At 37.8% G+C, this 15,964-nt stretch overlaps 1 protein-coding gene across 2 annotated transcripts; it reads left to right on the top strand.

Annotated features, from left to right (window-relative positions):
• On the top strand, positions 1 to 12,468 carry khnyn (KH and NYN domain containing). Of its 2 annotated transcripts, none has more exons than XM_034857082.1 (9): positions 1 to 241; positions 1,942 to 2,203; positions 3,649 to 3,783; positions 5,139 to 6,895; positions 8,348 to 8,478; positions 8,881 to 8,977; positions 10,413 to 10,520; positions 11,536 to 11,637; positions 12,058 to 12,468. In XM_034857082.1, exons 2-9 carry the CDS (start codon positions 1,979 to 1,981, stop codon positions 12,434 to 12,436), a joined length of 2,934 nt encoding a protein of 977 aa, XP_034712973.1. In that variant the 5' UTR covers positions 1 to 241; positions 1,942 to 1,978; the 3' UTR covers positions 12,437 to 12,468. The 2 variants fall into 2 exon arrangements, with proteins under 2 accessions (XP_034712973.1, XP_034712972.1); XM_034857081.1 differs by having other exon boundaries at positions 123 to 241; positions 1,970 to 2,203.
• The last annotated feature ends 3,496 nt before the right edge of the window (positions 12,469 to 15,964 follow it).

Consider the following 15,964-nt stretch of genomic DNA (forward strand, 5'->3'; position numbering starts at 1 on the left):
GTTTGATGCGAAGCTTCCTAAGCCGCCATCCGCAGCAGGAGCACGGTCTTTCTTCCGTGATTGTCTTTTCCATCCCACCCCTCCGATCATTTTGTGGCATTACAGCATGCGTTGGACTTTGGTCCGCTAGGCTGCGTGTTGTTGTTTTATGACTGCGGAAGCCCGGAGCCAGCTGCACTGCCTCGCTGCTTCTGGAGCTGCTAGAAACGAAACTTTGAATGTGCGGAACGGTCGACCTCACGTAAGTAAACGACGCAGAACCATTCCATTTTGTATGTTTTTTTGGTTTTGTTTTTGTTATTTTAACTCTAAACTGTCCTGCTCAGTCTTCGCTAGTTTAATAATTCTCGTCGGCGAGATAATTGTTTCACAATACTTATCTAATTATCTTGAAATAAGCCATATTTTGTAATAGTGTAAGGCAATTTCTGTCTTTAGCAGAGAGTGGGATGTGAATCTGTCTGAATATTGTCGTAATAGCAGCAGTCATATGTCTTATGCCTGTGTTAATGAAGGCAGTATCCACCCGGTCCGGACAGACTTGTTTACATGTTGGAGCCTGTAACGCTAGGCTACTGCATTTTATGCTAATTTATAGTTCTACGTAGAACTATAAATTAGCACTCATACTTCTCTACTTTAAAGTAAAACAGTGCATTTTTTACTCCTATACTTTATTTAGAAATAATGTAATTACTTTCCAGTATTGGATTTAACAGTAAAAACGCGATAATAGCCAGAACTGTAATGCTATGAAACCTGTTGTTTTTTGGAATACCCATTACTGTAGTTGTTGCCTTGGCAACAACTTGTTCAACATGGGTCCATATTAAAATGCTCACTTGTTATTACGCATAGCCAACGAATGTTTGCATACAGCAAACAATACATTTACAACGTTAACATCTCAGTTTATTGAATATCAACCTATTTTACGTATTTATTTATTTATGTGTTTATAGATATGAATGTGCACACCAAATACAGGATTGCATCAACACTGTACAGTAAATGCAGGTTAAATATGTATTGTAGGTAGTCTACATGTCATTTGGAAACAGCCCACACTTAAGCACTGAACACATCACTGTCCGTTAAACACCTCACACTTTTTAACAGAAAGAAACACATTAGAACAGTGGGAGGAGAAAGAAATGTCACTCGGTTTAACACTCTTCATACTCAAAATGCTGCTTTTAAATTAAAAGTATTCACTTAATAGGAGTGATGTAAATGTATAACGATAACTTCAGTGTTACCGAATACAGAAACACAATATTATGAATGTTTAACACGTGTTTTCAGACAGCACGAGTTCTCGTACATAATAAAAGCTTTGGCATCACAATGCAAGACCTAATAAGAAGAAGATGTAGATTAAAATTACATTTTATTTATTGATTCAATTAAAAAAAAAACTCAACCTCTAACTTCAGCAACAGGCTTTTAAGCTTGATAGGATGTTTTTTAAACCAGTACTTAGATCTCCTAAAGTTTATGTACACGGTCTTATACGTTTCATTATTGTTATAAGCCGAATGTTTTAATATCCAGATACTATTTGAAACTGCACTGAAAAGTGATGAGAATACATTATCCTCACTGTGATTAGAGCAGCAATACAAAAAAAGGTTGCAACTGGCAAATAGCCCAAAACAAATGGGTCTAAATGTAATTCAAAACCCAAGTCAGGGAGATTTCTAAGACTACAGTGTTTTTTTGTTTTAGTTTTACATTTGATAAACAAGATGATGCAACACAAGACCAAATAAAAAGACAGCAGAGTGTTCACAGCATATAGAGTACCACATAAATGAAGTAGCACACTCATAAAAGTTAACTCTGTACTTTTTATACATTAAGAAATGAGATCAGACTTCCTATTGCTGTCTGACTTTATATTGTCCCCAAAATTGATGTTATTTTATGCATTCTTTACAGTATGTTCCACCTTTGACGTCGATTTAAGAACAAGGGGATGGACGGTGAGAGAAGTGATGGAGGCGGAGAAGGAGATCCAGAGGTGGATGACGAGTTTGCTTGTGCTGGGATGCTACGGGGATCTCTGACCTCTCTGCACAGGAACGTGGAGCGGATATTCAGTGTGAAGTTTGCTATCGGGGCAGATGATTTGTCCAATGGCAACAACGGGCAGATATGGCTGAAACTACGAGGGCAGAGCAACAATGTGAAAGCTGCCAAAGTAAGGCCAGATTTCATTTTGTTTTATAGTACAATAGGTGCCGTACCAGTAAAGTTGTTATTGTCATTTCTGGTAGTCTGGTAGACTTTGATAAAAGTCCCTGTAACTGGGGTATGACTCAACTAGGTTTTTTATGTTGATAAATGAGTCTGTGTGTGTTGTCAACCTGCTGGCACACAGAATGATTGACAACACAATATTACATTGAGTAAATTGTGTTAGAAGATAACTTAAAACTGAACGTTTTTTTTGTGTGTGGTCACTACGCTTGTGCAGTAGCTCTACTGAGCAACGTGTGTCCTCATACATTAAGTTAAGTTAAGTTAAGAAAATAAAAACCAGTAAACACAGGATTGTCAAGCACATACTGTTTATAAGGACCTACATATATTTGCAAGCCATGCACAGGTCTATTTCCTCTTTGCTCAGACACAACTCAGTTTATCAAAGTAATAATCTAATCATTTTATTACTAAGATTTTAATATGTTTTAGAATAATGTATTTTCTCCTTTTAAAATAATTTCCTCCCACCCTGAATACAGAAATGTTTTTTCTAAAGCTAAATGAGACTTTAAGAATCTGAGTTAGTCAAAGGAAGTTGGTATCTCCCAAAGTTACTGTCTTCCTAGTAGAAAATTCCCTCTAGTTTCCCAGAACAGTGTTTCCTTGTTGAGCTGCTCAACACATAAAAAGGGATTTTCTTACTAAATAAACTATAGAAGATATCCACTGGATTTTTCTGAATCCTCACATTAGCTTAAAAAAAACGTTTTAGTACATGTTTTGCTAGGAGGGAGGACTGTATCGTCAGTTTAAAGAACAGGACTGATAACAGCAACCAAAACCTGTCTCCAACGTTCATATGCTGTTTTTTTTAAGACAGACTTTAAAGAATTGTGTGCCTATCCTTTAAAGCTGAAACTGAAATCTTTATATGGACAAGTTGTAAATAGTATAGTAGCTTTTTTAACTATTAAACATTTCACTTTTTACATAACGGGTAGTCAGTCTAACAATTGACTCTGATATTTTTTTTTTAATTAATGTAAACCACACAGTTAAAACTCTGTAGTAAAGTCCTTCTTTAAACACTTTATAAGTACACTGTCAACATTTGCAGATATAATTCAGTTGTCATGTGAGTGTACAAGTTCAAACACAGCAAATAATAACATGTGAGTAAGTTGACAATTACATTATTTTGTGTTGTTTTCAATGCCAAGAAGGAAGTGTCGAGCTCAAATTGACCTACCATGTTTTCCGATATTATTTTATAAACTCTGATGTTTTTTTGTTTCCCAAAATTGACACGGAATATTTCGATTTTGTCTACTAGTACTACTACAGTATTTTTGCCACCACTACAATAAGACTATAACAACACAATAAATTATATGAATATATATGTATATTTAAATGATTTAAAGTAATTCTGTCTTGTAGTTATTTGTGAAAGGACTTGTGAACCAAGAGGAACAGCAGGAGGTATCTTATCCTGGGGTTCTTCACTGCATCTTCTGTGGAGCCAGAGGGCTGTTCATGGACTGCCTGACAAAAACCACCTCAGCACATATAGTGGTAAGTGTTGCATTCTGGGTCTTTGTTTAGGCTACATTCAAAGGTCACAAATCTGATATTGGGATTGCAATTTGTTACTGTAGAATAAAACCATAATAGAGCCTCCAATAGTGGAAAAGTGACAAAATGGAATAAGCAGCTTTAGCCCCAATTTTCTGTCTATGTTTGTTTACATTTTGCCAAAATTGCACCATTGAAAGCATGCCAAATTAACTAATGACCACTCCTTGCAACGTACCTATGGATGTACAGAAAACTATCACTGGACTACTTTGATATTAAAGAAAACTTCAAAATGTGATGTTTCTCAGGCAATTCTGGTGTTATAAGTGGCATCTTTAGTCTATGATTTCTAAGCAAAAGTATTGATGTTTATTTGCAATGGACATCAGAGATAACTGTATCGTCTGAAAGTTAATGTCAGGTTGAATTTAGAAGGATGTGTAACTTGTCTGTGTGTCCACATTTGATTAAGTTATGACTCCAAAAAGGAGAGTAATCACTTGCTTGCGTCATTGTACAAATCCCCCACCAGCATACATATTGGGCAATTTTTGACTGATGATGCAAAAATTATATTGACTAATAACGTGATATCTTGCTTTCTCTTCTTAGTCTTTCAGAAAATTACATTATTGATCAATTTCCTCCTTTAAAATGTGTCAAACCCCTAATGAAGAAACAGCTACCTCTTAATTTAACATTGTGATGTCACTTGGAATTTTTATTTATTATTAAATATTTTGTTAGAACACAAATAGTTGCGACTTGTTGCTACAAATTAGTTGGAAGTCACTTGCTAATGGGTTTTCACCCCTTTTATAAGAATAAAAAGGTTTTTTTTCAACTAGACTTTACTGATTTTTTTTAATGTTGTGTATTATGTTGTTAAATAGTTTCACACATAAAAATGGAGCTGATTGTAAACCTTAACCGTGATAATCTAAAGTACCAATTTGCATGAAAGTTTTATTTTAAGGTTCAAGGAAGACATTTTAAGGGCAGTCCAACAAGGACTTTTACTTAGGCCAAGATCTTGGCTTACGTCACAATCATTGCGAGTCGCAACGAACAATAAAATGATTGCCAGGTGATAACCTAAAACATTTGTAAATGTATTCTATATCATAGTATTAGAAAAAGCTCTGCAGTGTTTTAGAGTCTGACAAACCTTCAATTTCATCCGTCTGTTACCCAAACTGGATTTCTTGGGTTGTTCCTGAAGCGCCAACGCAGCTGCTTGCATTGTTCAAACGCAGGGTTGTTCTCAATCTGAACGTCTACTTACATTTTTATTTTGCTTTCATTAATAGGACCGACCTTAACGTAATTTTGTTTTCCTTTCACAAAATCAGGTTGGGTCTACAGGATTCCTGCTTATATCAGGCCTCACAGAGCCGGTGGTGCGAGCCTACTCCCTTATTGCAGACCTGGTGGAGAGGTATGAGGGCACACAGTCCAGACGCTCTGAGGCTGGAGACAGGTGCCCTGGGGAGTCTCTAGACTCACGCCGGGCATTCAAAACTTTGGTGGAGAAATGGGAGGACAAGCACATCCTAGATCTCCTGGTGCTGCCTGGGTCGGTGAAGGAAATCCTGCTGGATTTGGTGAAAGAATCAGGGCTTGGATCAAGCCTCAGCCCGGCAAGAACACATGATGATTTCGAGGGTAGATGGAACAAACCCTCCGCCATTACGTACACACTTCCTGAGCCTTTGAGGACTACTGATCGGTGGATTGAAGGAATGACTGCTGGCTCGGGGAAAGACTCTGCAGACTCCTCATTCCAGTTTTTGTCCACGTCTGCTGGAGCCCAAGGTAGGGCAGAGGGGGCTGAGGAAAGACTCATGCATGCTCCACAGGAGTTGGGAGAAGAGGAGCAGCTGGAACAAGCGGCAATGTTAGGTACCAAAGTTAAAGAAGGACAGGGGGAGGAGAAAGAACCGGAGCTGCATTTGTCAGTGGGAAACAAAGAGTTCTGGCTTCTTTTGAAGTTCTTTACAGCCATGGGCTACACTGAGGATGTAGTGAAACGAGTCCTTGCCCGAACGGGCCCTAAAGAGGCCTCGCAGATACTGGACGTGGTTCAACAAGAGCAGGATCTCAGTGACCGAAAGCAGAGAAAGAAAAATCCAGAAGGTGTTGCATCGAATCAAAGCGAGAAGAACCGACCATGCGAGACTGAGCACAGAGAAGACAAAGAAATGGAAGTAGGAGGAGATGAGGTGATCAGTAGTAATGGAGAGGTGGACAACATTTGTGAGAGAGAGGAAGATGGAGCAACAGCAAGCACGAGACACTTCAAGGGAAGTGCCGAGGTGAAAGAAAAAAAAGAAGAAGGACAAGAAGAAGACTTTGTCCTTGGAGTGGTGAAGAAAGCAGCAGCCAGCTGCGGCTACATGGAGCAGAAAGTGGCCAAAGTGTACAACAGGTTGCCTGATGGATCCACTCACCAGCTACTCCTGGAGCTGCAGAGAGAGGGGTGCAAAGAGATGGACACCTTTAAAGAGGGGCCGAGAGAGATGGATGATGTGGTGCTGGAGAAGGAGAGGCGAAAAGTTGGACCATCTGAGGACAAAGCAAGAGAAACTGAGCTTTTCATACCAGCAGAAAAGAGAAAATCCAACAATAAAGGACGGGTTGACGGGCCAAATCTAGCTGCATCTGAGTTTATTAAATTCCATAAACTCACAAACTCACAAACTCCACACCAAGGCATCCCTCCTGAAGTCAAAGGGCCACCCAGGCCTACCTATCCCCCAACCCTAGATCCTGCACTCATCCTTTTCCAATCCAATAAACAATATGGACAAACCCCGTATGTGCCTAATCCGTCCATCTCAAAACAAAATCACCCAACCCTAGACAACATCTTGAACCCAAAGCCCCAGCCTTCTATCTCCTTAAAACAAGTGCCCCAAGCCCCTCAACCCCCCATCTCGTCTCCCACCGGAGCAAAGGAAAGACAGGTTTTTGTGCCCGCGGTAGTGGTGACAGGAGAGCAGCGTTTCCTTGAAGGCCTGCAGATGCCCTTCAAACTTCAGCTAACAGACAAACCTGGCAACCCGAACGTTAGGACGATCATCATTGACGGGAGCAATGTGGCCATGAGGTGGGAAATGCAGAAAAAGTGTGTTGTAAACATTTTCTTGTTGTTTATGTTATGATATTTTAATTCAATTATTTAGTAGGGTTAGTATGGGATGATAACTTAGGGCATTCCCAATTGTTTCCCACGTGCAGTTTGAAGAAGGTACCCATAAATGTAAGTAAATATCAAGGGTTTGTCTGACATTTGAAGAAATATTTACTGTAGAAGGGAAATAACATGAATAATGAGAGCATATTACGCCACCTGAGTGCTACAATATGTCACAAACTGAACACTCTGTTGAATGTCTTAAAGGTGCTTTGTGGTGTTCTCTTGCGAACAAACAAGACTGAGCTCTAACAAACATTAAAATGCATTTCACTCATAAACCATTTACAAAGTCGATTTTTGAGTATTTTTAAGCAGAATATTGTCAAACTGGCCACAGGGTTGCAAATTGCATGCTGTGTGTTGTCTTTGTGTCCTCATTCAAAAAAAACGGGAACCAACTTTTTGAAACATTGCTCCATAGCACTACTAGTGGTCAGAAATTCCACATGGTACCTTTAATAGCTTGGGGAGCGACAAACAAGTCATAAAATCTGTTGATATTAGACTTTAGAATGGAACAATTCTGGATATTTATGCTGTTTAGTTGAAGAGTTTATTTCCATGTGTCCATTTGGTTGTTGGTTAAAGGGATACTTCCTGCACAATATTAACAAAAGGAAAATCTTTTGTAACTGTTAAAAACAGCAGGTGTATAGACCTGGTTTTCAATTACAGCCAACCGATATATCGGCAGGCTGATATTATTGGCCGATATTAGGCATTTCCTAAACTTGGTAAACTCTTTTTTTTTTTATATATATTCATTCATCAAAAAAATGACAAACAAATTATTCTGATAAATAATTAAAAACAAATAAGATCGGATGGTCAACAATGTCATGAGTGTTGGCGTTTCATAATTTGTCCACCAGAGGGCACAACATCCCTGTTGGCAACACTGATTATTTTGTTGTTATTATTTTTTATTATTATTTATTATTTTGATCAGAACTTTAATATATATTTGGATGTGCCTCTGTTCTGTTGTGACAATAAAACAAATTATTATCATATTATTTTAGTGAGAACTCTCAAATGACTTCAAATATGTAATGTTAGGGAAATCTGTTTATGTTTTGTTACGCGTTTCTCAATTATTATTTTTTTAAATATATATACCAGCCGATATATTGGCATATTGGATTTTTTTTTTAACCAAATATTTGAATCGGTCGGGCTCTAGTTATAGTTGGGTTCATATTGTGTTAATATCAGAGACAGAGTAGCAAAATGCAGAGATCAGTTTTTAACTTTTATAATATAAATTAAGGTTCATAACAACTTTTTTTCCCGTCTTGCACCTTTGTTTTGACATCTGACTTTGTTACAAAACTCACAAATGCTGTCCCATATCTTCCTCAGTCACGGGTTGGGTCATTTCTTCTCCTGTCGAGGTATAGCTCTGGCCGTCCAGCACTTTTGGGACCGAGGCCATCGTCACATCAGTGCCCTCCTGCCACAGTGGAGACAGAAGAGTGACCCCAAGATCAAAGGTAAACACTCCCTGTTCCTCATAAAGTATTTTAAACTTAATATCTCTATTTTGTATTTTCGAAGTATTGTATAAGTATTTTAAAGGTGAGCATTAATGTGTATATGTTAATGATTATTTCCGTTATTAAATAATTAATTTTAATACAGTATGACATTTGAGTTTGGTTTGGTCAAGACAAACTGTTTCCAGTAAAGTTCTTAGTGCCAAAGTTACCCTTTGTCATAGTGTGGTTTTAAAATGACAAAGGCCTCTGCACATCCATGCATGTGTGCCACTTGAATTCAATTCTGAGTCACACGCAAGGGGAAGAAAACAAATTGGGGGAATGTGAATTTGTGGGCGTCTATTTTCCCCCTTCACTGCAAACTAATCATAGCGTTGTGTGTTCCTGCCCTCTCAGAGCAGCACTATATGGCTGAGCTACAGAATCTGGGCCTGCTCTCTTACACCCCCTCCAGAGAGGTCCAGGGCAAGAGGATCAGCTCATACGACGACAGGTAGACACACTGCTGCGCTAAGACAAAGTATTGCATTAGTCTTCTTATTGTGTTGTTAGGGTTAGTGGTGAAAACTGAGGCCTAAAGGTTAGAGAAGCAAGTGTTTAAAAAATGAAGTTGCTGGTTTCATGTAAGACAGGATGTTGCTGAAAAAGAACTCAAGACAAAAAACTTAAAACTATTACAATAATATTTTTAACCAATGACAATAAAGCATATTTCAGATCATTCTAATGGCAACGTTTTGTTGTAAAAACATGAAAATTGGATGCAGTCTACAGTACAGCTGTGTCCATATCCATAGTACATACTAATTCCACAAAGTTTGCGCTGCATACCAATTGTCAGAGTATGCTCTTTTATTAGTTAGTATACAAAAGTACACTTTTACCGTTTTAAACAGAAATTGATACACATGTGACGTCTGATGCCAATTAAACTTTACCAATACTTTTTTGCTTTTCAGGAGTTTTTTGGAGCTGTTTCACAAGTAGTAAAACTGATAGAAACGTTGCTTAAAAAATTAGTTCATTACAACTTTGGATGAGGAAAGATTCATTTCTATAAAAGAATGCTAATTTTGGTTTGAATTCTTTTACAAGTTCAGTTATGTGCGGTTTAAAAGGCAGTTTATCATCCACCCAGATGCCCAGATACTTGTGTCCCATCACAAGTGGTGATGGCCCTTTTAGTTATACCAGTAGACACATTTCTTGTAAATACCATATACTTTGTTTTGTCTGGGTTTAAAGACAATATTATATCAAAAAGAGCTCTTCAGATTAAACAAATATCTGAGTCTGAAGAGCGAGATCAACAGATGAATGTGCTGCATCTGATCTAGGGGTAGGTTAGTTGTAAATGATCCAATTGCATCCTAATACATGAGTATTAATAGATGAGTGAAATAGGACCTTATTTGGTCATATCTAAATCTTGTATGTCCAGTATGAGTTTAAATACTTCACAAAGACACAAACTTCAGAGTTGAGATGGTACGACACAACACTACACTCTGGTTGAACTGCACTGTGTAATCCGAAATCTCCTCCATCGTTATTTTATTAAATACCTCTGTGTTAGTCATCAAAGTCTGCCAAACCGTCTTTACGTATGATCCAGAGTCAAGCTGCTCCTGAGTTTTTCCATAACACGTAGCTCCTAAATTTCCTTTGTTTATTGCATTATGGGAGAATAGCGTGCATCAACGGCACATTCAAAAATTGAGCTTATTTAGCATTCTGTCTGGTTTGAGTGTATTTAAGTGAACACACTACAAAACCTGTTCAGAATCAGTATGTAATATGGAATAGAGACTGTGCCTTTGTGTTGCTTTCAGCCACTTCATAAATGTTTGAGAGTACCACTGGGGGGCGCCAAAGCCCAGAAGACCTTCAGGCTGCTGTGAAATCATTCATTTCCCCTGTTTCCACAGATTTATGCTGCAGCTTGCCCAGAAGACAGCCGGAGTGATCGTAACTAACGACAATCTGAGAGACCTTTCAGACGAGTCCCTTGTGTGGAGGGAGATCATCAAAAAGAGGTATAAAAAGACTGTATATCACTCAAATGTGACAGATTCCCTATATGTTAGATCAGGACGATGTCATATCAATCAGCAACATTGTATTGCTCTACAATTAGTAATTTTCCTTTGCTTTAAGTATATTTTAGATTAAGTGTTATGTTCACATACTGTTGCTAATGCAGGAAATGATTTTCCTTCTATGCTCTGTTGGAAATCTTTCTGATAGAAAAAGAGAAGAAAAAAATATTTTTTTGTTTTGTTGCTCCAATAGTCAACAGTGAAATTTAAATAAAAAAAGAAAGAAAGAATAATTAAAGTAATTACAAGGAAAAGCAGAAAATCCTTATATTTCTGGAACTGGAACAATTAATTTTTTTAGGAAAAATAACGATTTTCAGTTTAGTTGCCATTCATTTTCATCAGCTAATCAATGAAACAACTAATCGTTTCAGCTCTTGTATGTATTGTTAGGTGCTTTAGTTTAATTTATAACAAAACATCATATTTGATAAGCTTGTCATTTATTATGCATCCAAAAAACCTAATGTATAAAGTTACTAAAGCTGTCAAATAAAAAATACAATAGTTCTCTCTGAAATGTTGTGGAGGAGAAGTACAAAGTGGCATAAAAAAGTACAAGTACCTCAAATATGTAATAAAGTACAGTTCTTAAGTAAATGTATTTAACTCCACGCCACCACAGGTTTTCTTAGTAGTAGTAGTAGCAGTAGTGATAGTAACCAAATGTAACAAATAACTGGTTCTTAAAAATTTTATTTTCTATATTGCCTACCATACTGCATATGAAGCAACTTATATGTACCTGTATGTAACGGTCTGGTGTTGTGGGATAACTCAAAAACTATACCAACATCTTCCACAATCTTTCTCTGACTAAATGACAACAATCTGATATTTAATAGAGCTGAAAACACAGTCTCACATGTTAAGTCTCCTGGATGGAAACTGCTTAAAGGGCTAATTCCCCTCATTAGAGTGTTATATGATCTCATGTTTCCTCCACATGCAGCCTTCTTCAGTACACGTTTGTTGGGGATCACTTCATGGTGCCGGACGACCCTCTGGGCAGAGGAGGGCCTCACCTGGATGACTTCCTACGCTCAGGACACAGGTATTATTCACAACCACACACATCCATACTGATAAACACACATGCCTTTTTTAATATTCATCCAAGAATATTTTTTTAGTTTTTTTCTGCAGCTCAACCTTTTAGTTTAAAAAAGTGGAATTAGTTTCAGGTGAAATAAAGCTACATAGTAAGTTAGAAAGTAAGGAACACTTTATTTATATAGCACTTCTAAAATACATGTAATTACAAAGTGCTTCACACACCCACACACGTGCAATAGATTAAATAAATAGGAATAAACATACACAATAAACATAAACACAACTAAATAAAAATTAAATTTAAATACAGCATAAAAAGGGTGCAGCCCTTCACACAAAGGCTAATATATAATAGTGGGTTTTTAAAAATAAAATATAATGGGATATTCTCTGAATAAAGTTCTTTATTTCCTCTCAGGACTCCCGACCCCGGAAACCACTCTTTTGCCGGAGTAGCCACCGCTTTCCCTTCCTCCAAAGCTCCCCGCTCCCAAACGGAGGTCCTTAATTTCCGCGATCGGACACTGGGTGGATCTCTGAATGCAGCAGCAGGTGGAGGGAGCCGGGGTAAAGGGAGAGGACATGGAAAGGGATGGGACACGGGACACCAGCAGAGGCAGCTTGGATCTGTTGGACAAGGGTTGGGTGCAGACAGGAGCCCCGAGGAAACAGCCAGCCTGAGAGAGCAGCTCTGTCACATTTTCCCGGGTCAGGACAACATGGTGGCGTTGGTGCTGCAGTGCCACCCGGCAGAGACGGATATGAATGTGCTGTCTGATCAGATCTTGGAGCATTAGAAGGACAAGACATCTGAGTGTTTTAAAAAAAAAAAATCTAAAAACAATTTCCATGGTTTAACTACAACAAGTCTCACAGAATTTTACAAAAAGACCAGATTTTCAGATGAGTGGTTGAATTTTCTGTTGACAGTCCAACACACACACTTTAACTATCATGTCCTGCTTTTTAATTACAGGTTCTTTGGCTCATGTATTACTGTTTCTCTCCAACTTTGTAAATTAATGTTAGACTTTAAAGCAGGGTTGGTTACTAGTTTTCCATGAAACAAGAGTTCAAGTTTGATGGTGTTTTAAGCCCCTAATGCCCCAATGCAACTGTTGACTTCAAGGCATCTAACCCTAACCATTGCCTCATCCTAGTGCTTTTCAGGCAGCGATGATGTTATGGGCTGAAAGCACCAAGCATGAAATGGTACGTTAATTCTGCTTTCTTGATGTCAAAGGCAGAGCCGAAACCGAACCAGCGAAAGCTGGAGCCTCCGCAGAACCATAAAAAGGCCTTTTTTCTCAGGTACCGAAGTTTGATTTTACGTGAACCAATACTTGGTAGTACCGACTTGAATCGGTCCGTACTTGTTTTTGTAAGATTATTTTTTGGTCATTTTCTGCCTTTATTTTGACATGACAGCTGAAGACATGAAAGGGGAAAGAAACGGGGGAATGACATTCAGTAAAAGGGCTGCAAGTCAGAGTCAAACCCGGCCCGCTGCGTTGAGGATTAACCACTATATATCTGAGTGCCCGCTCTACCAGCTGAGCTATCCGGGCACCCTCTACAACCTACTAACCTTAAACATTTATGGTCAATGCCTGATCTCAACAATCTTGACAGACTTTCGCAAATCTTGGGTTAGCATCTAGCATCTAGACACGACCCTGTTTCACCCCTTTTGTCTGCTCTATCCAAAGCAACCTTTACGCCTCCTCACCCTCCAGTGGCCCCCACTAATGCTGCCCCCTACCTTACCTCCATCATCTTCTTCTTTCTCCCTCAGCACCCTATTTTGATCCAATCACGTGAAAAGGGCAGGCTGAAAGAGATTCAAAGAGCTGCTAGTCATAAGCAGAGGAACCGTTTGGTGTGAGAGAAAATTCACAGAATTATACCGTTATTATTTATCTGCAGACACATTTCTCCATCCCTTGAATCAGTTGTTCACTGAAGACCAAATAACAATCTAGGGCTCCTTTTGTCAGTCAGTCGGCTCCACACTAAAAATATCTGAACAACTATTTGATGGATAGCTGTGACATTTTGTAAAGATGTTTATGTTCCCTGGAGGATTTATCTTGATGATGATGATCCCATGACTTTTTCTCAAGCGCTAAAATCAGCATGTTGATTTATGACCAAAAACTTAACTTAACTAATGATAATCCCATCGGCCTCAGCTGTAGGCTACTATGTGTCTATAAACAAATGCTAGCATGCCAACAGGCTAAGCTAACATATGAACATGGTAAACCTACTAAACATCAGCGTGTTAGCATTGTCATTGTGTTGCACATGTTAGCATTTAGCTCGAGAACAGCTTCACAGAGCATGGCTGTACCTCTTAGTCTGGTTAAATGTCTTAAAAGCAGGACCAATGTGTACCAAACGTTCTCCTCAGGGTTTTTAAGAGTTTGAGGTTCTCCTTTGGCAACCAGACACCTCTCGAGTTGTTTCTTCATCATGCAGCCCAAAAACATTTGTCGAAAACTGACCAAATTTGACATTTTTATCCCTTTTTCAGACTTTTAGTTTTAGTTTTCACTAACACCACCTTACTACAACTAGTTTACACTACTTTTTGTGTAAAACTACTTTTTGGAATTCAAGGTCAATAACCCTCATTTATAAAGAATTTTATCTAATATTTGAGTTAAAAAGGCAACACGTTTTTAGGAAAGCATCATTCTTTTTGAATAAAGTCTTGTTTAGAATAAGAGCAATATATATTTAAAAAAAAAGATATATTATTCTGCATTTATTGTATCCTGCTAGAGTTAACATTTTTATAGATAGTTGTTTGGAAATGATTGCAGATAAAAAGGTGTGGGAGGCACATTGGTAGTTGTGGACAGTTGTTGCATCACCAGCTGTTGGGGTGTATGTCATTTTACATCACAAGAATAATACTAAACCAATCCCTCCAGTATTCTATACACTCAATTTTATACAGTATATATATTTTTTTAACTTATTTTAACTCTGATGTCGTCGAGAGCGTAGCTTTGTGCCCAAGATAATAATTGGATGAAGAAACTGCTTCAAGAGCGGAGAGAGGAAAACCAAAAGATGAAGACGAGAAAGTATATTTCTCATCCACATCTCTTGTGACCAATCATCAGATCCTCATTCTAGCCACTCAAAGGCAGTTTTTGACATAGCTCACAGATTGTGAGATACAATCATCTTGTTTGTATTTATATATGTACATTTTAAGACCTCAATGCTGGATTCAGCGTATGTTCCTGTATCAAGGTATTTCTCCATTCAAAGAACAAAAAATAAAAAATCTAAGAAACTGTTGTTCTTCACGGTGTTTCCATGGTAGTCCACGTCTCTGTATTTCTGTATAACTTATCTCAGCTTTCTCTGTTCTGAAATCAAAAATCATTATTAATAAAATCATCTCAAATCTTAAAAATTGGAAGTAAACTTCATGAAAGAGTGACCATGATGCCAAAAGTATAATTAATAGAATTGAATTAATGTCATATGCCATTTTTGATGATACATCCATGTTTTGAAGACATTATGTTTCTGCCCTTTTGTTTTGCTAAGGTTTCATGTTCAAACATCTCTGCAGTGATTTAAGATCAATGTATCTTCCGTTTTTATGAAACTGTGTTGAGACAGAAACTGTAAAAGAATGTTTTCACCTTCAAAAATTACCACTATGGCTGCACAATTATTCGCAATTTTACCAAAATCCCAATATGAACTAGTGCAACATCCAAATCCCAGGGGGGCGCCATATTTCTTAAAGGCAAAATATGTGTCAAACCATTCTAAAATGAGGTATTGTAGTGCTGCAGAGTCCTGGCCTACAAACAGTATCCTACAGACAAAAGAAAAAGTCTTTGTTTGGTACAGATCCCTGCAAACAATCACATAATGATACAAAAATGATCATTTTCTCCAATATAGTGAATCATTTCACAACATCAGTCAAATTAGTTGCAATTAGATATTTTCCTAATATCGTGCAACCCTAATTACCACTGTAAATGCAATATTTAGGTGTAATCATTAAAACAAAGATTCATATATCCTTTTTTATTTCTTGGCATCAGCAACATTTAAAGACCAAACCAATATCTACTGAGATACTACAGGTACTCTGGAGAAGATTCTTCTCAGGTGACATTTTCTCCAAAAATAAAGGGAGGCACCTGCATGAATTCATCTGCAAACTTTTGGGAATGTTGTTCTGTCCTTGCCTTAATCCACTTCCTCTTGTTATTGTGACTTTTTTGTTTTTTGCTTTTCCAAAGCCTTAAAAAATGACAACACAATACATATATTTGTGTTTATAC

This window comes from Etheostoma cragini, chromosome 19, assembly GCF_013103735.1.
Source record: "Etheostoma cragini isolate CJK2018 chromosome 19, CSU_Ecrag_1.0, whole genome shotgun sequence".
NCBI classification, from domain to species: domain Eukaryota; kingdom Metazoa; phylum Chordata; class Actinopteri; order Perciformes; family Percidae; genus Etheostoma; species Etheostoma cragini.

Coding starts and splice junctions, on each gene's coding strand:
- khnyn (XM_034857081.1), top strand. CDS start 149: ATGACTGCGGAAGCCCGGAGCCAGCTGCACTGCCTCGCTGCTTCTGGA. Junction 3,784..5,138: donor CCACCTCAGCACATATAGTG/GTAAGTGTTGCA, acceptor TCACAAAATCAG/GTTGGGTCTACAGGATTCCT. Junction 6,896..8,347: donor GGGAGCAATGTGGCCATGAG/GTGGGAAATGCA, acceptor TATCTTCCTCAG/TCACGGGTTGGGTCATTTCT.